The 20,219-nt window shown below is 58.4% G+C and overlaps 1 protein-coding gene across 1 annotated transcript in view; it reads right to left on the reverse strand.

Annotated features, from left to right (window-relative positions):
- Positions 1-20,219, reverse strand: part of SPTBN5 (spectrin beta, non-erythrocytic 5) — a 45,299-nt gene that overhangs the window by 22,837 nt on the left and 2,243 nt on the right. The window contains exons 3-27 of the mRNA XM_027572844.2: positions 19,133-19,249; positions 16,966-17,123; positions 16,214-16,442; positions 14,741-15,378; positions 13,355-13,493; positions 13,000-13,232; positions 12,608-12,761; positions 12,315-12,515; positions 12,030-12,236; positions 11,407-11,607; positions 10,672-10,824; positions 8,257-8,387; positions 7,794-8,033; positions 7,187-7,486; positions 5,959-6,199; positions 5,660-5,799; positions 5,375-5,474; positions 4,466-4,636; positions 3,797-3,952; positions 3,141-3,355; positions 2,569-2,746; positions 2,146-2,346; positions 1,801-1,917; positions 696-853; positions 177-312 (exon numbers count right to left, since the gene is read on the reverse strand). Coding sequence (XP_027428645.2) covers positions 177-312; positions 696-853; positions 1,801-1,917; positions 2,146-2,346; positions 2,569-2,746; positions 3,141-3,355; positions 3,797-3,952; positions 4,466-4,636; positions 5,375-5,474; positions 5,660-5,799; positions 5,959-6,199; positions 7,187-7,486; positions 7,794-8,033; positions 8,257-8,387; positions 10,672-10,824; positions 11,407-11,607; positions 12,030-12,236; positions 12,315-12,515; positions 12,608-12,761; positions 13,000-13,232; positions 13,355-13,493; positions 14,741-15,378; positions 16,214-16,442; positions 16,966-17,123; positions 19,133-19,249 — 4,914 coding nt within the window. The remainder of the gene's footprint in view (positions 1-176; positions 313-695; positions 854-1,800; positions 1,918-2,145; positions 2,347-2,568; positions 2,747-3,140; positions 3,356-3,796; positions 3,953-4,465; positions 4,637-5,374; positions 5,475-5,659; positions 5,800-5,958; positions 6,200-7,186; positions 7,487-7,793; positions 8,034-8,256; positions 8,388-10,671; positions 10,825-11,406; positions 11,608-12,029; positions 12,237-12,314; positions 12,516-12,607; positions 12,762-12,999; positions 13,233-13,354; positions 13,494-14,740; positions 15,379-16,213; positions 16,443-16,965; positions 17,124-19,132; positions 19,250-20,219) is intronic.

Here is a 20,219-nt window from a genome sequence, read left to right on the forward strand (position 1 = left end):
AGGCTGCAGGCGCCTCCTGACCATCTGGGCAATGACAGGTGGGACAGCCACGTGCCTGCACACCTCCTCAGAAGGCCTGTCCTCGCCAGTGCTCCCGATTCCCACAGCCCTGCAGGCCGGCCTGCTGCCCCCAGCCTTCCACTGGAGGGTGTCCTCCCAGCCCCAGCCCTTCTCACCAGGATGTGTGCATGGTCTTCTCCGAGGCTCTCCGCTGGCCCGGGCACCGGCTTCTGGCTAGCCAGCCAGCTCCGCAGCTCCTCGGCCTCCCCCATGAACTCATGCAGCTTCAGAGTCCCCTCCAGCTCCCGGCCCCTGGGAGGACAGCCCATGGTCCCCACCTGCACACTCTCCTGGGGACAGCTGGCCCAGCGGACGGGGGGGGGGGAACCCGAAGGAGCTTATTCGTGGTCTCTGCGCAAGCCTGTGGCTCTGGATTCGGGGAGAAGTAAAACCAAGAGGGCCAGTGCAGGGCAGTGGGTGCATATGCAGGGAAGAAACGAGAGCTGGGGGCTGAGCTCCTGCCCAGCGGGCCTTGTTGTGGACTTGATGGAAGGAGGTGACACCCAGCAAGGACTCCTCTGACACATCTCTGTGGGCCTGGGGCCATGGTTTCCTTCCAACTCAGGGTCACAGTATGGGAACAGTCAACCGTGGCTAGGCCCCCCTATACCGAGAGCGGGTGCAGTGGCCCTTACCGTGTGGCTGCCCACTCCTGCAGCGCTTGCAGCTGCTCCCGGAGCCTCTCCCGGACCGCGGCCAGTGGCTCAGTGGCCCCGGGGCCAGCGAGCTTTTGCGCCCTCTGGTCAAGCTTCTCCAGGGAGCTCCAATAGAGAGCCAGTTCCTGCTGCAGGGCCTGCCAGAACACATGCATGCAGGCCAGGCGCAGACTGGGTGGCTCCTTCATCTACCCACCCATCCATCCAGCCATGGATCCTCAGACCCATCCATCTACCCACCTACCCACCATTCATCCCCAACCCATCTCTCCAGCCATGTACCCATCACCCACCTCCCCGATACTGATGGAGTTCCTACTGTTCCATAAAAGTGAGGACATAGGAGCGCCCTCAGAGGGCTCATTATTTAGCACGGGAGGGTAAGTGAGGCCAAGAGGGGGAGGGCATGGGAGGCACTGTACTAGATCCCAACAATAGACAGCGACAGCCGGGGTCAACGGAGTTGCCCAGGATGTCTGGGACACCGAAGCGCCACAAGGGCATGGCTCTAGGCACACCCTGTAGGAATGGCTGAGAAACCCATGTCCAGGCAAGAGGACGCTACAGTGCCAGCCGGAACCAGGGCTGGTGGGGTCCTGAGAGTCCGAGTCCAGGAAGGAGGAGGGTGCTCCAGGCCTCCCTCCCTTTAACCAGGGGGATGCTTGCTGGGGAAGGTAGGTTTCAGGAGGGCACTGGGTTAACTCAAAGGATGACATTCCAAGTGTGTGGGGAGGGTTAGAACAGGTGACCCCAAGAAGGGAGAAGGTGCTGGGGCAAGAGAGGAAGAAAGCAGAGAAATCCCGGGGCTGCAGGGGGGTAAGCTGGTCAGCGTAAACCGGTCCAAGAAGGGGGCAGGAATTCTTCAAAGGGCTGTCTCTGAAGAAGGGGAGCACTGGGGGTGGGCAGGGGGCCTTGCCGGACTTGGTGGGCTGGCAGGAAACGAGCTGGCCATATCTTCAGGAAGAAACAGCAGGGCTCTGTGCCTCTAGGAAGGAGGATGTGCCCTCTGCGAGTGTGACAGCCCTCTCCGTGGCTCATCGTCACCCCAGTGCAGACCGTGTGGAAGCTGCCCGGGACATGGTACCTGGTGCTTCCCAATGAGCCTGATGGTGGCTGCCTCGTCTTCACCACAGTCCTGACTGCTCACCAGGGGCTGCTTCTCCTTCACCCAGTCCTCCAGCTCCGACGCAGCCAGCACACACTGCCAGGAATGAGGCCAGCTCACCCTGATGATGTCAGATGGGACCCTCCACCACCCCTCGGGGACATCATGCTAGGCTCTCCCACAGCCCGCCCAGAGAGGATTCTGTGCCTATCGGGGACTAGCCAGCTCCTGGGCCAGGGTTCTCACAACTGATGTGCCCCCTGAGAGGCCCAGCTCCTGTAGACCCCACTCACAGCGTGATCCCAGATGCTCTGCACTTCCTACCTGCTGGAGAGCGACAGCCTGCTGCAGGCACTGGGCCTGCGCCTCACACGTCTGCTCCAGCTCTGCCCAGCGGCCCTCCAGCTTCTGGCACTGCTCCAGGATGCGCGGGGTTTGGGGGTGCCCCGAGGCTGCGAGGCTTTGTCCGGAACCCAGAACCTGCTGCACCTGTCCCTGGTGGGCTTTCACCTCCGCCCAGAGCTCCTGCCACAGAACAGGATGAGAGGCTGTCACCTCTGGGGTTCCCTTAGTCACAGGGGGCCTGGAACAGAGCCGTGGATGTGGCTCTGGGCTCCATCGGGGCAAAACTCCTGGGCAGGGAATAACTGGGGGCATAGACTTGGAAATCGGGACACCCTGATTGGTGATATTCTAAGGTCTAGGAATGGGAGGTCAAGGATCCTGGAGGGAAAAGGGGGCCACTACCTCGTGCTTGCGGCGAAGGCTCTGGGCACCATTGGTGCATGGGGCGGAGCTGGCACTGGGCATGTGCTCAGCCACCCAAGCGAGCTCCAGGTTGCTTAGTTGGTAGAACTGATACAGCCCCACTGAGGCCTGCAGCTGTAGGCGCCGGGCAGCCAGATGTCCCTGCAGGGACTCGAACCTGGGTGGAGGCAGAAGAGATGGCGGACAGTGGGAATGGGGTGGGGGGCAAGGCCCTCAGGGCTTTCCACAGCCCAGCCAGGGACCCATGAGGAACGAAGCAGAGGATGGGGGAAAGTCTCATCTGACTGTGGGGAGGCAGCTGGGGAGGGCCCAGGGCCCAACCCTTCGCCCAGATGACCTGTTTGACTTCAGACTGCAGGGTACTGAGGATGCCCAGTTGGGGTCTCCGGCCTTCCTATCCCAGGAATGACCCTCCTTGTAAGGGAAGGAGATTTGGGCAACCTCAAGTCCTGTAGATGCCACTGCTGGGCTCACGGGGTGAAACCGTCCTCGTGTTCACATGGTGGGGGGTGGCACAGAGTGGGGTGAAGATGGAGCAAGCTGGTGGGTACCTCTGTAGGTACTTCTGGATCTCTCCCACGATGGTCTGGGAAGTGAGCCCCTGGCGGGCCTGGCACACAAGGACAGCCACCTCGCCAGCCAGGGCCTGGTTCTCGCTTCCCAGTCGGCCGTGCCGCTTCTGGAGCCCCCGGCTCGAGCCCAGGTCCTGCCCTGTTTCTGCGCTCTGCAGGGCTCCCTCCAGCTGCTCCATCTTCTCCTTGGCAGCCTGGGGAGAGTGCAGGGCTCCGCGTTAGGCTCTGTAGCATAGGCTCGCAAGTTCTCGGACTCCAAGACCACACCGCCTGCAGCTTACCAGATTCCCCGAGGACCTGCTCGGGACCCCTGACCCCCCGTCGTCCACCTCCCACCCCCACCCCCACCCCGAGCCTCATGAACACTCCCGTCCCTCATGCTTCTTCCTCCACAGGGATTCTGGTTGTGCTGACTGCACCCTGGGCACACAGGAGACAAATTGGCAAAGCCAGGCTCCGCTTGCCATAAGCTAGAGGCCTCTAAAGACTGCAGCACTTCCCAGGGCTACTCCAGAGCTAGCAGAATAGCCCAGACTCCTCCCCACCCCCTTGCCGTCCTGCTTGTTCCCCCACGCCCCAGCCTGGCCCAGCACAGCCTCAGTCTCCCTCCCGTGCCCTGCCCCTCTTCTGCAGACCTGCAGCAGCCCCAGGAGCTGTCTAGCCTGCTGGAGCCGGTCCCCCTGCTCGGCCAACTTGTGCTTCAACTCTTCCCACTTGCTACTCAGGCACTGGAGGCTGGTCTGCACATCTTCCTGGGCACGGGGCCTGTCGCTCAACAGCTGTCTCCCCACCTGCAGTGGACACAAAGACCGAGGGAATTTTGTTGAGTTGCTGGTACCATGAGGGGCCACAGCAGGCGGGACCCAGGTGGCAGAGGCGGGGGGGCGGGGTGCGGCGGCGGGGAGGTGCAGGTAGTTGGCTACAGGTTGCATTCTCCAGGCTGCAAGGGCTCAAGCATTTCCTGCAGCCCTAAATCTGTGGGCAGAGGTGGGCGGGCTTTCCGCTGATGCTCCCGAGTCGAGCAGGGTGAGCCCTCATTGTTCAGGTGCAGGTGGTAGCACCGGAGCTGCCCTGACAGCTGGGGGTGGCGTGGGAGGAAGAGACGATGGAGGCGTCCTGGGCTGGTTTGGGCACCAAGACAGAGGGGTACCCAGCTGAGTGGGGGAGGAATCTGGGGGATCCTAATTCCGCCGTAACTGAGAATGAGTCTTCCTTCGGTGAATTTGTTCCATGAAAAGAGGCCATCCATCTGGGCTAGGTATTTGAGGAGGAAAAGGCCCTGCACCCCTGTCTGGCACCCCCACCTGCTGCAGGCCCTCCACGTGCCCATGGGTGGCCAGCAGCTCGCGCTCAGCTGCTTTGTGCCGCTTGAGTTGCTGCAGGATGTTGCTGGGCTCCCAGGAAGGCTCATCCGCTGCCCTCAGCCCCTTCTCCTCTATCCACAGCACCAGCTCCGCCACATCCTGCTTCCATTTCTGCCCAAGAACCAGGAGAGAATGGGTCTCATGACCAGGGGTGAGGGCTGATGCATGGACCTCTAGAAAGAGGGGTCTCATGGACCCCCATGGGAAAGTGCAGGATCCACTGTGCCAGGTGGGGCCTGGGTTACTGCTCGCCAGTGGGGGCAGGGAAGCTGAGACAGGGAGGGAAAGGTTTCCCCTCACGGTAGGAGGAGGCCCGGGGAGGGACGGCCTGGGCCCCTTGGTGCCCTGTGCCCAGAGAACAGGAGCACTCGGTCAGTTTCCACTACTCAGCCCACCTCAGATCATGTACCGCCATTTCTCTCCTAACAGGCTTATGCTACAGGAGGCCTGTAGACTGGCCCAGCTCTGAGCCCCTGTGGGGACTGTACAAATATGTCACAGAGCCCAGGTCTGCAGCGGGTGCCCTTGGCGCACGCATGAGTCTAGACTGTGGCCAGAAATGACGGGCAAGGGGAGTCGGCAGACGAGGGAGGGCAAGGGGGTTTATCAGGACTTTGGGTCCAGTGCTGCCTTCGAACAGTGTGGCCTCAGCCTGTTCTCCTCATCTGGAAACATCAGAGCCATAATGCGGGTCTCACAAGAGGGGCCATGAGGGTCAATGACAGAACATGTGGGAAAGTGCTTTGCAAACTATAAAAGGCTCTTCTGCATAGCGCACAAGTGTTAGCGCAGCCGTGGACTCCTAGGCATTCCTCCGGTGGAGGCCTCGTGCACCTGGGCTGGCCTCACCTGGAGCTGGAGGGAAGCCAGCAGCTGCCTCCTCCTCTGCTCACTCCTCTCCTGGACCCTGGTCCACTGTACCTGGATGCTCTGCAGCTGCTCTCGGACCCTGGAGGCCAGATAGAGAGGGGGAGGGCTCGGCGGGGGGGCTCCACTCCGCCCAAGGCCCACCGCAGCCCAGGGTGAGCCCTGCTGCCGCCCTCCTCCCCACACCTCCTCCCAGCCTCCAGGACGCAGGCCTTGCCGGCCCGGAAAGAAACATAACAGGTGCTGCGCATGCGGGCCTTGACTCACTTGTGCGCAGCAGGGTGTTGGCTCGGGGCCAGCTTCTCGCCACGTGCCCGCAGAGCCTCTGCTCGACGGCCAAGGACACCCAGGAGCCACCCAAACTCCTGGTGCTGCTGTAGCAGGCCCTGGGCCTCCCCTACATCATCCTGGGGGTGCAGAGACCTGGGGTCATGCTTGGGACGATGGGGTCAGCACCATCTTGCCCATCGCAGGCCCCAGGGCCACCAGGCCCACCCCCCCCAACTTCAAAGCTTCCCCCAGTGATGGGGAAGCAGCCCTGTAGCCCCGTATCCCTGGCCCCCTACCCCAAGCTTGTCCTGCTGCAGGAAGGCCGTGTGGCTGGCACAGGTGGCAGCAAAACCATCTACGTCTCTGCCAAATTTCTGCAGTTCCAGTCCCTCCTGCAGCCGCTGCTGTCGCTGCTCCCAGGTGGCCTGCAGGCCCCGGCCTTGCTGGTTCAGGAGCCTCAGAGCACGGGCCACCTCTTGGGAGTCTGGGGAGTCCAAGGCTGAAATGGCCTGGCCCTGGGCCTCCAGCTGCTGCAGCCTGTCCAGGATGACAGGCAGAAGGTCAAACCCCGTCGGCTCCCCTCCTCCCCCTTCCTCCCCTCTCCCTTGATCATTCATTTCAGAGCTGTGATAGAGGGGGAACTGGCAGGGGGGGTGTCTGAGGATGGTAGCCCCAATGGTTCACTCGTTCCCTGGAACAGCTGTGCCCTGGCACACCAGGTGATGCGCAGAACGTAACGGCCTAGCATACTCCTTAGGTCTCAGTAGTGGCCCTGCTCCCTGCCATGTCACACCCTTGTTCCAGGCCACCATTCTACTGGCTATGCCAAGGCAAGGAGAAGGGTTCCTCAAACCGCATCCATGCCACCGTATGCTCATGAGCATTAGAAAGGGCGACTCTCAGCCAGTTGAGTGCACGGGCACACGGCTTGGGGACAGGTGACACCTTTGTGTGGATTAGAAAAGGCTCCACTTCCTCTGAGGTGAGGCAGCCCTGAACCATTAGTAGAGTCCGGAGGCAGAGGATGGGATGGATTGAGTGCCCACTTGGCTACCTTCGGGCTCCCCTATGTGGGCACAGCCTGTGGACTGTGCGTGGTGACCCTGCCTGCCTGACAGACCTGTGCCGTCATCCCTGCAGGACGAGAGGTCCAGCCATACTGAGGAGGAGCCATCTGACTCCAGGAGCCTGTGGGGTCTGCATTATCTGGAATGCCTTGGGAGGCTAGGCTGCCCTGACTAAAAGCAATCCATCAGGCTCACCTGGATGGAATATGGCCAAGCCTGCACTTGACAGAACCTTCCAGGAAGCTCAGATTCTGCCCTGCATCCCAACCCCCCACCCTGAAATATGCAGGATGCCTGACCAGTTCTTGGTTACATCCGTCTCCTTAAAACCTGCTGGACACTAGCCTGGGCTACTACCCCGGGTGACACCCTGCTTCCTGCCTCTCCCTCTCTGGTGGCCTGTCCCCGCAGGCCTTAGCCAGCCCGAAGCCCACCCTGTCTGCCCTCCCATCCTGACCTCTCCTGCCGCAGCTGGATCTCCTCCAGCAGGTCTCTGTGCTCCATCAGCAGCCGCTGGGCCGAGGCCACATCCGAGGCCACACCCACCACCTTCTCCTCGCTGCGCAGCTGAGCCCAGACACCTTCCGCCCACAGCAGCAGATGCTGACTCTCCCGCAGGAAGCTCCGCCGTGCCCGCGCTTCGGCCCGGGCCCTGGCCTGTTGGGCCATATGCTGCTGTCCTCGCTCCAGCAGTCCTTGCAGCGGCTCCACCTGTTCTTGCAGGGACCGGCTCTCTGTGGGGTCCGACTCCTCTGCTCTGGGAGATGGGGTCCACCGCCTCGTCAGTGCCCTGCCCCAGGGCCTGGGGTCCAGGCTTGGATCCCCCAGGGGAAGGGGTGGCGACTCTGCACTCCCCTCTCCCCCTCCCCTAGGGGCAGCAGGCCTGTGTGGCTCGCCCTTTCCCTGGAACATTTCCTCATGCTCTTCCCCCACCTGCGCCCCTGCCCTTCAGACAGCACATCCTGCCCATCCTCCAACTTCTGGCCCATCCTCATTCCACAACCCTGCTCTCAGTCCTCCCCTGCCTCCCAGGGCCCCGTCACCGTGCCAAACCCAGGCTGTACTTCATGGCCGCCCTTTGCAGGTACTGGACGCTGCTCTCCAGCGTTAGCATCTTCTGCTGGGCCAGCTGCAGGGCGCAGTGGCTGTCCTCTGACTGCCCCAGCTCTAGGGTTTCCAGCTGGAGGATCAGGTCTTGCAGTTGGACCTGTGTGGATCCACACTCGTGCAGAAAACCGCACACACCTGTGGTGCGCACCAGCTGCGTTTCCTTCTCTTTCTTCAGGGCTTCCAGCTGCCCCCACCTGAGCAGAGGGAGCAGGGATGTCTCCAGCACGGGGACGTCCCCAACCATCCTAGGGCCTTGGCCAGGGCCTCACAAAATAGCTGCTACCAGGCTGGCCATCCCCACACCCTCTCCTGTCTCTGACACGCCCAGTGTTTCCTCCTGGCATCTGGGGAGGTGGGTAAGCGGGCACGCAGTCCTGGGAACTGCATTCAGCCCGTCCTGCACTCCCTCATTCTTACCTCCGGTTCAGTTCCTCCTGCTGTTGCTGGATTTTGGGGGTATCTTCAGGATATCTCTGCTTCAGCTGCTCCGCATTGCTGCTGACCTCAGCCCAGCAGCCCCTTCCCACAGCCAGAGCAGTGAGGAAGTTCTGGGGAAAGGAAGACCCAGGCCTTGAGGGAGCTTCTTCTCTTCCCATACTGCCCTCAACACTACAAATGACCTCAAGACATGCTCTGCTGCATAAGTGTTTGAGTTGCATCCCTCTCGAAGGACTGGGATCTCTGTCCTTAAAGGGCTGGGAGGGTCCTTTAAAAGTTCAAAGCCAGGTATCCAAATTAGAAAGAAGTAAAACTGTCACGATTTGCAGATGACAGCGTATTATATACAGAAACCCTAAAGACCCCACCAACAAATTGTTACAACAAATAAATGAATTCAGCAAAGTTGCAGGGCACAAAATCAATCTACAGGAATATTTTGCATTTCTGTACACTAATAATGAACTATCAGAAAGAGAAATTAAAAAAAAATCTCATTTACAATTGCATTAAAAAGAATAAAATACCTAGGAATAAATTTAACAGGAGAGATGAAAAACCTACACACTGAAACCTAGAAGACACTGATGAAAGAAACTGGAAAAAAACCCATAAATAAATGGGAAGATATAGCATGCTCATGGATTGGGAGAATATTATTAAAATGTCCAAACTACTCAAAGCAACCTACAAATTCAATATAATCCCTATCAGAATTCCAGTAGCATTTTTCACAGAAATAGAACAATCCTAAAATTTGTATGGAAACACAAAAGACTTGGAAGAGGAATGGCAGTCTTGAGAAAGAACAAAGTCAGAGGCATCACGCTCCCTGATTTCAAACTATATAGTTTACTATAATAAACTATAGTAATTACTTATAGTAATCAAAACAGTGTGGTCTTGGCATAAAAACAGACATATAGATCAGTGGAAGAGAATAGAGAGCCCAGAAATAAACCATGCACATACGGTCAATTAATTTATGACAAAGGAGCCAAGGATATAAAATGGGGAAAGGATAGTCTCTTCAATAGTGCTGGGAAAACTGGACAGCCACATGCAAAATATGAACCTGGACCCCTACCTTACACCAGAAACAATAATAAATTCAAAATGCTCAACACCAAAAGCAAATAATCTGATTGAAAAATAGGCAGAGGACCTGAATACACATTTTTCCAAAGATGACATACAGATGGCCAACAGATACATTCAAAGATGTTCAACACCACTAACCTTCAGGAAGATGCAAATGAAAACCACAACCAGAGATCACCTCACACCTGTTAGAATGGCTGTTCTCAAAAAGACTAGGAAAAAGTGTTGGCGAGAACTTGGAGAAAAGGAAACCATTGTGCACCGTTGGTGGGAATGTCAAATGGTGCAGCAACTATGGAAAAGAATATGGAGGTTCCTCAAAAAATGCGAAATATAACTACCACATGGTCCAGCAATTCCACTTCTAGGTGTTTAGCCAAAGAAAATGAAAACACTAACTTGAAAAGATAATCTGCACCCCCATGTTTGTAGCAGCACTATGGACAATAACCAAGATATGGAAGCAACCCAAATGTCCACTGATGGATGGAAAAAGAAAATGTGGTATATATACCCACCACATCCAAGAGAATTAAATATTTCTTTCATACTATAAAAAAGAATGAAATCTTGCCATTTGGGACAATGGGATGGACCGTGAGGGCATTACGCTGCGTGAAATAAGTCAGATAAACACTGTATGATCTTTCTTCAGTGGGGGACTTAAAAACACAAAACAAAACAAGATAGATACAGAGGACAGACTGGTAGCTGTCAGAGGTAAGGAATTGGGGGTGGGTGCAATGGGTAACGGGGGTCAAAAAGTGCCAACTCCTAGCTATAAAATAAATAAGTCATAGGGATGGAATATATAGGGATGGGAACTACAGTTAATCATATTGTGTTGCACATTTGAAAGTTGCTGAGAGCGCACATCTTGAAAGTTCTCATCCCAAGAAAAAAATTCCGTAACTATGTGTGGTGATGGATGTTAACTAGACTTACTGTAAAATGTACACATGTATTGGGTCGTTATGTTAATGACATGTTATATGTTGATGTTCACTAGACTTACTGTGGTGATCACTTCACAATACATACAAATATCCTATCCTCATGTTGCATACCTGAAACTGATACCACGTCATACATCAGTTATACTTCAATAAAAAAAAAGAAAAATTCAAGGCCAGACCCCCTGCTCCTCCTTCCCAGACAGGACTAGAGTGAACATGGCCAGGTCAGGCACAGGCGCAAATAATGGAGAGGCAGGGAGGGAGAAGGGCAGGGAATAAGGAGGGGCAGTGGGGCCGAGCAGCTGAGACCCCCACCTCGGCTCCACGGGGGCGGTACCTCAAATGTGAGCTGTGTGACCTCCAAGTTGTGGGCCTGGGGCTGCAGCGTTCGGAGCAGGGCTGTCTGGTGCTCCAGCCAGGACTGCAGCTCCCCACAGAAGCCATAGAAGCCACACAGGGCCACTGCCTCCTCCAGCCGCGCCCTGTGGTGCTGAGGAGAGGCCGGCCCAGGGGTTGGCGTGAGGGTCAGCTTCCCCATAGGGCCCTCAGAGCGGTCCCGTCACCCCTCCGGGCAGAATGTGCTCTTTTGATCTAGCCCTTGGCTCTCAGATGCAGCCATACTTCTGTGGGAACTGGCTCTGCCTAGCCGGGTCCACCTCCCCTCCAGGCTCTCCCCCTGCAGCCTACCACTCCCAGCTTCAATTTGGGGCTCCAGGCACTCTGGTCTTTACTCCTCCAGGGCTTCCTTCCTGCCTTGGCATAGGTCCTGCCTAGGGCATGGTCTCCCCATCTCCCCTGCCCCCCTGCCCCGCCCGGCTTTACCTGCTCTTAGCCTCTCCTCGTTCCAGTCTCAGCCAAAGTGTCCTTTCCTCAGAGATGCCCTCCCCAGCTCCCAGCCTGACCTGGGCTCCCAGCACACCCACAGCCATCTACTGACTTCTCATCCTCCCTGCCATGACGTAAACTCCTTGTGGCCGGCGTGCACGTCCAGTAAGTGCTCGGTCCCTGGGCTCACAGCTCAGGGTCCCGTACAGAGCAGGGGCTCCCTGACCGTCTTGAACAAGAGCGTTACCTTTGCCAAGGCCCGCAGGCCCTCATAGTCCTGGCTCAGGCAGTCCTGTGTGTGGAGTATGGTGTTAGGGTCAAAATTAGCGTCAGGCTCAGCCGAGGGGGCCATCTTCTGGGTGCCCAGGGGGGCAGAGTGGCAGGAGACCTCACTCCAGGTCCCCATGTGCCTCAGGCCTTCCTTTGGAGAGCTCAGGGCAGACACCACCTGTAGTGACAGGACAGAGGGCAGCATGTCCACTGGGGGCTCCCCCTAAGCACAGAAGGCTTGGCAGGGAGGGGCCAGCGGTTGTCGCTGGGCTGGTAAAAGAGAAGAGGGCGTTCCAGAAGGAATGCCTGGTTAATGCCTGGAAACTGGCGGGCGAAACAAGCAAAGCCAAACTATACTGGATGACCTCCATAGGCGTGGGCAGACAGGATGCCCCGCGCTGGACTGGGCAGGAGGCGGGATGTTGCTGAGGATGGGTGCCCCCAGCCCAGCGGAAAGCCAGGATTCCCAGGTCAGAGGCCACAAAAGCCCTCCCATCTCCACCTTCCCTGCGGTCACGGGAAACAGGGGCAGCGCGGAGACGACGCGTGCACTTGGAGCTGGAGGCCCGTAGTTCTGGGGCCTTGCCGGGCCGCACGCACCGTGAGGGACACCTGGGCTGCGGCCGCCCGCGCCTGCTCGTCCAGCTGCCGCAGCTCGGCCCCGAAGGCGTGCAGCGTGCGCTCCAGCCGCCGGTGGCGCAGCAGCAAGGCCTCGGCGGCCGCCTCGTCCCGCCCGCACGGAGCGCTCGCCAGCGCCGACCGCTGCTCTCGCAGCCACGAGGCCGCGTCCGCCGCGTCCGCTAGGTACTGCGGGGAGGAGGGCAAGCTGAGCACCCGGCGACCCCGCGCGCCTGCCCGGCCGCCCGCCGCCCGCCGCCCCACTACCTGCTGGACAAGCAGAGCCGCCTGCAGCCGCGCTCCCCGCCTGGCTGCCCGGGCCCGGAGACTCTGCCAGGCGCCCTGCAGCGCCTCGGCCCTCTCGCGGGGATCTGGCCGCGTGGGGGGCCCGCGGGCCCCCAGGTCGCATCCCCTCCGCACAAGATTAGCGCACACAGCCTGGTGGTGGCGCAGCTCGGCTTCCAGGGCCTGGCGAGGTGCAGAGTCAGGAGCTGGGCGAAGGGAAGGGAAGAAAGCGTGGCGGCAAGGTGGGGACTGGCAGAGCAGAGGGCGGCAGGTACCTTGTGCTTCCGCAGGGCCGCTCTGATCTGGCTGAGGTCCCGGCCCACGGACTCCTCCTGCACCAGCTGCCTGCGCTCCCTCAGCCAGGCTTCCTCCTCCCCACAGTTGTGCAGGAACTCTGCCTGCTGCATGCTCTGCTCCAGCAAGGCCCGCCTGAGGGAAGGCAAGGGGCCCCGAAGGGACTGGGGAGCTGCCTCCCCACCAGGCTCAGACACTTCCCCTGAGACAGTTTTCTTGTTCTGGATGACTCAACAGGGGGCTCAGAAGACTTGGGGGTGAGGGTCAATGTGGAGGAAGTTGCCAAGTCAGCAGTATTTTTAACCTGGGCAGGAGGTACACTGGGTTACACGAAAATCCTGGAGAAGGTAGAAGAGGGGGGGTGAGCTCTTACCGGTCCCTGACGAGGGACACCAGGCTCCAGTGGAGCTGGGCCAGCGCCTGGGCCTTGGCCTGCAGCACCTCCACACTAGTGCCCTGGGAGGAGTCCAGCTCCGCGGTCTGGAGGGCAAGATGGTGCACATGGGCTCCGAGGGCTGAGACCTGGGCCTCCAGCAGGTCGTGCTTCTGCAGCAGCTGCACTGTCTCTGCCAACTGCTGCCCCCAGGCTGTGGAGCTGGCCAGCACCTGGCCAGGGGTGGACAAGTGATTGCTGCAGCCCCAGAGCGCTGGGGCCCCACGAGTACCCCATGCTAGTGCACCTGCTGTGTTGGCCTGGGGGGGGCGCTGTCTGCTGGTGCGGGGCCCACCTGGAGCTCCTTGAGCTGGTTGGAGGCACTCTCCACCTCCTGCAGCAAGCTCAACACAGCCTGCAGGTCTGCCGTCTGCTTCTTCTGCCCTTGGAGACGCTCAAGGAGTCGCTCCCAGCGCCCAGTGATCTCCAGTTGCCTAGAGGACATGAGAATTGGGGTGGTCTTTACTGGGCTGCGGTGGGGAAGCTACCGTGGGGTCTACAGCCAGTGGGGGGGCTTGGTGGGCAGGGAGGAGCCTGAGCCTGGTGGCTGGGGGCTTGGAGCATCGTGTTCTTGCTTCTTAGACACAGAGAATCCAGAAGGAGGGCCTGTAAGGTTCAGGTTTACAGGGCCCCCACGCCTTCTTTCCAGTCCCCATCTCAGATGATCGATAGCAACTCCAACCTTCTAGGTGCCTGCGCTAAAATCTGGAGAACTCACTTTCTCACACCCTGCATCTGATCTGTCTGTAAATCCTCTTGGATTCAAAATATATCCAGAATCCCACCATTTGTCATCGCTTCCGTTACTTCTCTCTGGCCTAGATTATTGCATAGCCTTATACGTGGTCTCTCTGCTTCTGCCCCTTCTGTCTGTCCCCGACGTGGCCTCCAGAGTGATCATTGGAGAAGAGGAGTTAGATTGTGCCACTCCTCTGCTCAAGCTCTCCCACAACTCATTCCGCATCTGCCTGAGTCATTCTTGTCTTCACTGTGCCCTACAGGTCCCAGCATGCTGTCTGCCTCCACCCTTTGCCCGTCCTTCCCTGACCTCAGCTACTACTGGTTCCTTCGGTCAACATTGGCCTCCGTGCTATTTTCCACACATGCCAGGCATGTGCCCACCTTGGCGCACTGCACTAGCCACTCCCTCTCCCTGGGAGAGTCTGTCCCCACATCTGTACAGCTGGCCCCTCACTCCTTTCTGGTCTTTGCTCAAAAGTGAACCTCCTCTGACCAGCCAATCTAACTCCCTCTCCCCATCTTGGCACCTCATAATCCCCTGTACTTTATTACTATTTTTTATCACGATCTCACATACTATTATATGTACTTTGTTTTCCTTCATCACATGTAAGCTCTGTGGGGGGAGGGATTGTTGTTTGTCCTCTTCACTACTAAATCCCCAGAACCTAGCACAGTGCTTGGGATATAGTAGACACTCAATAAATGTTTGTTTAGTGTGTGAATTAATAAGAGGTATCTAGAAAGGGAGGTGCTTTACCAAAAGGGGTCAATTACCGATGCTGGAAGTTCAGGCATCGGGGGGAGTTAGATCTTTTTCAAGGGAGCCCTGAACCTATAGATCACACCTCTATGGCCAGGAATGGGCACACGGAAAGATAAGGGTATGATAGGGGGACCTTAGCCTGTTTTGAGGATGGTTTCCATGTCCTGGGCTCACCTGCAGGCCACATCTGCCCAGCCATGGTGCTGCTCCTGCTGGAGGATGTCTGCGATCTCGGCCAGGACCTGGAAGCGCCCCTCTTGGGGCAGGATGCTGGCCTCCAGCATGCCCAGCCTCTGGGCAGCCGCCTCCACTGTGGCCAGGCTGGTTGGCGGGGCTGCGGCTGCAGCCTGGTCCAGCATGCACTCTGTGTCTGTCAGAAAGCTCTCCCTGAGGGCTGCCTTGTGCTGGAAGCGCTGGACCAGGGCTTCCAACCGCTCCAGATGTAGGATCCTCTGCAGCAGGGCCTGGCTCCGGGAGGCCTCTGCCCGCTCCAGGCCTGCCCAGCACTGGGACAGCTCTGCAGGGCCCAGGCCCTCGTGAGGCAGAAAGGGCTTGCGGTTCTGGGCCCGAAGCGCAGTCTGCAGCCGGAAGAGCAGGGCCTCTGTGGCCCCTCGCTGCTGCAGCCGCGGCGGCTTCTCCTGGGTGCGGAAGCGGGCAAAGGCCACCAGCAGCCGGCGCGTGGCAGCCAGGGAGTCTGGGAAATCCCGCGCCTCCAGCTGCGCCCGCTTCTCTGCGATCCAGCACAGCAGGTCGGCCACCAGCTGCTCGTACTGGGTCTGCAGCTCCTTGGTCTCCTGCAGCTGACGCAGGATCTGGAGGCGGCAAGGGAAGGGTATGGGGCAGCACCTCGGAGCAGGCCTTGGAATGGAGGCACTCCCCTTTTGGCTGCTGAGTGACTGCCGGCGTTCCTCGGGTGGGTGGTAGCTCCTTCCCCCCAGCTGAGCTTGCGCTAAAGTGGGGGTCCTCCCAGCCCCCAGAGAAGCGGGTTGGCCTGCATTGCACACTTAGACCCAGGAATGTGGGGCACCCATCCTGCCTTCCTCCATCTTATTTTACTCCATTTGGTCTCACGTCTAGGCGGTACTGTTCTTTTTCTGAGCTGTCTTTCCCTTCCCTGAGGCCCCCACATCCCTAAAGCAGCTCAGAGCCCTTGGCCTCGATCATCTTCCCCATGCCCAGCTGAGACGTCTACCCTAAAAACAGCTTCCCAGGCCTCCGCATCTGCCAGTGTGCCCAGAGAGGAAGAGAGCCTCCCCAAAACAGGGACTGAGCCCAACAGAGCCACTTCTGTGCCTCTCCTTACAAAGTTCGGCTTTCTGAGCCTTTCAATCCCATTAGGAGCTCAACAGCCTAAGAGCAGGGGGGAGGGGGAGGGACTGGAGGGGATGGAGCTCACCTGGCTCTCCCTGTGTGCCAGGCCCCGTGCTAGGCGCTGTGCCCAACATTCCCAAAAACTCACGGCAGCCTTCTGCTACCCTAGGCGTTACCGGCTCCGTTTGATGGAGGAAGCACAGAAAAGTTAGGGGACACGGTCAAGGCCTCACAGTTAGGAAGTGGCAGAGGCAGCCTTCAAACCCAGGTGTGTCTGACTCCGGAGCCCATGCTCCCGCCGCCTCTCCTCAATGCCACCTTCGCTTTGTCACCAACCTTAGCAAGTCTCCTCTGGACCGTCTGCTCCTGGTGCAGGCGGGAGAAGTGATGGTAGTAGAGGGAGACATAGGTCATGATGGAGCACTCGTCAGGCTGGGGGGCCGCCACGTCCTCGGGGTCCAGCAGCTGAGCAATGCCCAGCTCCTGCTCAGCCACGCGGAAAGCCAGGTCAATGTTGTGCAGTGGGTGCTCGGGACGCAGGGAGCAGTAGTCAAGCAGGTCTGGCCTGGACAGAGAACAGGCGTAGCTCTTCACCAGAGCCGCTTACTGCTTGGGCCTCAAGGACTTGGTAAAAAAGCCAACCAGCTCCTGTTGGCCGTTCACACCTTACCACACATTAGTTTCCCCTGTCGGTAATCTGAGCTGCTAATGAAAGAATAGGGCTCCGATAGAGAGGGGTGGGTTAATTTCCCTGGGGAGGAGGCAGGCTTCTGGGTAGGGGGAGAAACTCCAAAGGGGCGGGTACTTGCCAGGAAGAGGACTGAGAATAGAGTCAGGGACACAAAGTGGAGAAAAGCAGGAGTCAAGGCAAACGGGGCCAATTCCATGGGATTTCCTAGGGAAGGGGCAGGGCCTTGGCTGTCAGCCTGCTCTACTTCCGAGCCCCGGGTGCAGGGGCCAGAGGGATGTGGGAGATGGGCGGGTTCAGGACCCAAGCCCATTCTCGGTGTTCGGCTGGGTGGTGGAGCCCTACAGGAGGGAGGCTCAGGGGCTGGGAGGGCACCGGGTCTGCTCTCCATCTGGCGCACCTGTGTGCATGGATGAGGGCACCGAAGCCGAGCCCGTCACTCCAGCTGCGGGAGAAGTCGGTGATGTTGACATTGGGGTAGCTGGCTGTTTTCCGTTGGCACCAGACCAGCAGAGCTTCCTTGGCAGACAGCAGGGCTGCGCTGGCCCCAAACTCCTCCTGGCAGGGCGGGACAGTGGGTCACCATGCAGGGATGGCTGGGAAGGCTGCAGGACCCACCCGCCGTGGGAGAGGTGGGCTGGGCTGGGTTGTGATCCTCTCCCCCGACCTGGAGGCAGGTGCAGATCACTCTCTCTTCAGAGCCCCTGATTTACTGATTTCATTTGTGGTGGGCAGGGACTGGGGCCGAGGGAGAAAGATCGTCCTTCCAAAGAAGTGGGACGCCTGAAAGCTGTCGCATCTGAGCAGCCGGCTTTGAGTCACAGCTGGTGACCACAACAGCGGGAGCTCCCGTTTCTCCAGCCCTTCTCATGGTGGGGACATTGAGGAATGAGGAATTGAGGCTGGGATTTAGTAGACGGGCTCCTGGTCCCCGGGGGCTGTCTGCCAGCCGGGCACAGGGCCGTGGCTCTCCAGCCTCTCGCGGCCCCAGGAGCAGGGCACCATTACTATTTCCATTCTAGGGCTGACACAAGGAGAGGCAGAGGGGCCATGAAGAGGCTGCCCAGCAACCCTCCACCAACAGGGCAGGGCTTGCCTGCCAGGGAGTGGCTGACAGCCCGCCTCTGACGGGCGAGAACCCCCCCCCCCCCCCCCCCCCCCCCCCCCGGCCCCGTGATTCCCTTCCTGAGAGTTTCCTTTATTCTGGTACTCTTGGTTCCACCTGCCGGCACCCCTGCCCTGCTATCTCCGCTCCCCCCCCCCCCCACCGCCAGTGCTTCTCTCCCCCCCTTCTACTCCCCTCCTCCAGCCTCTATTCCCAGTCTCTGTCCTGCCCTCAGTGGGACTCTCCTTCCACCCACTCCCTCCCTCACCCCCGCCCCCTGCCAGGCCCCTCTCCTCTTTCCTTTCCAACTCCTGCTTCCTCTCATTTGCTCCACCCCTCCGCCAATTCCTGGCTATAAACTCAAAACGTCAGAGCAGAGCAGGCTGCCTCTCCTCCTTCGCCCTTTGGGCCCGGGAGCTTGGGTGGGCAGCAGTGCAGGGGGGAAACCTCGAGGCCCGGAGCTCATGCCCTAGGCAGCTGGGCTTGGCTGGCAGACACGACCCAGGAGAGAGTCTGAGGGTGAGCATGGGAGGGAGTGGGGGCAGCCTACTCCGGTTACGTCTGTTTGGCAGGGAGCAGAGCCTGAGCAGGTCGGGGCGCAGGGTGACCAGTCAGGGGATGACTCACCTGCTGCTCCCAAGGGAAAGCGCAGCCAGGGCACCTGGAACTGGCTTAGGGGACTGAGGAAGGGAGTGTAGCCACACGGAAGGGCTTGAGGCCAGTTAGAAATTCACCCATCCCTTCATTCATCGCACAGGTGCGAGACTCTGTGGACATATCCAGGCAAAGCTCCTGCTGTCTTGGGGCTCACAGTCACATGATGGGTTTCTAGGGTCCTCCTGGATTTGAGCCAGATCTAGGGCTTCTTTTCATTAGGGTCTCATTCTCTAGGTTGGCTTTTATAACGTTTTGGAATTGAGTTTTAGGTGGGGTTTTGGAAACCATAAAACTATGAAAACTGATAAACATAAGGACTTTGTGTTTTTACTCTTTCCCATTCAGTTGTGGGAAAACAGGAGGTAGAACAAGAGGAGGATGGAGGACCCTCTCTTTGGTGTTGAGGATACTGGGGATTTGGAAAATTCTGGGGCTGGGACTCCCTCCACATGTCTAATTTCTCCCAAAAGTACATTAGAGGTATAATAGACGTTAGAGGGTTTCCGTGCCAAGTAGGGAACAACCAATGGGGGTGAAAGGCAGGCCCTGGGCAGTCACCTAACCCCTCACTTGTGAATGGCTTGTCCCAGATCAGGACTGAAATCCGTGAATCTAGTTGTCATTTCAGCATATTACAATCTCTCTGACATTCTCAATTCTTTGCCTGTGGTTGAAGAGTGGGTATTCATTGTGTGGATGCCAGGGTCTGTTGTGGGGTTCCTAAACAGTCAGGCGGAGCTGCTCTGTCTCCAGGGGCTGGGGGTGAGGCCAGGGCTGGGCTGGGCGGTTGGGGGCTGGGACATACCCTGTCCAGGGAGATGTGGGAAATCTGGAAACGCAGAATGATGACCCAGATGAGTCCCAGGATGAGTGTCTGGTCTCCGTCCACGATGTTCTCCGGCCCAATGAGGGGTATTTGCACCTGTGGGCACAGTTGGCTGGGCTCAGCCGTGAAGCCCGTGGACCAGAGAAGACTCAGAGTACCCAAAACCCGGGGGGCCTGCTGCCAGATGGGGGGGTCCTGGAATCCATCCTGTCTTGGGAGTTCCCCAAGGGAGGAACAGGCAGGGCACAATGCCAGGCAGGTGAAGACTTTCTAAATGGTTGCAGCTTTAGACTCAAGTCCTCCCAGGCAAAACCCCAGCCTGGTGAATTGGGCTGGACCACTGGGGTGGGGGATCTCCCTGTATGTGGGCTACAGGTAAACGGGGGCCAAGATCCGTGGTTCAGCCATGGGGGTTGGAAATGAGGTGTCAGCATAGTCAATATATGAGCTCAAGAGACAACAGCAACTGTCTGCTTCCACCTCTCGGCATGTGGGGATCTTCAGGGAGGGCTAGGATCCTTGGCTCCCACTTCAATCTCAGCCCTCTTCGTCAGTGGTCCGTCTCCTGGTAAAAAGGCAGATGCCCAAGCTCCACCCAATCAGACTCTCTTGGACCAGGGCCCAGGACTTGCATTTGGACAAAGACCTCAGGTGGTTTTCCTGTGCCCTCAAGTTGAACACCTGCTGCCCTAGATCTTGCCCACATGGACAGGGAGGAGGAATGAATGAGGGGAGAAAGGAACAGAATAAACATCAAAGCCGCACGGGACCTGGGCCCCTTCACTCTCTGGCTCTGTCTTCCTCTCCCGGATCACAGCGCTCCAAGGCCTGTGGGATTCTGGCTGTTCCTTGGGATTCTAGGCACAGGCCTTGGGGCCTTTGTACTGTCTGAAAATACCGTCCCAAATAGCCATATGGCTACTTCCCTCTCTTCTTCTAAGTCTTTACCCAAATACCACTTTTTCAATGGTGTTTTCAATAGCCACCTTATTTGAAATAGAAGCCCGGGGACTATTCCTCCTGCACAAACACTCATGCTCGACCCCCTTACCCTGCTTGGGTGGGG

The sequence above is a fragment of the Zalophus californianus genome, chromosome 6 (genome assembly GCF_009762305.2).
Source record: "Zalophus californianus isolate mZalCal1 chromosome 6, mZalCal1.pri.v2, whole genome shotgun sequence".
NCBI lineage: Eukaryota > Metazoa > Chordata > Mammalia > Carnivora > Otariidae > Zalophus > Zalophus californianus.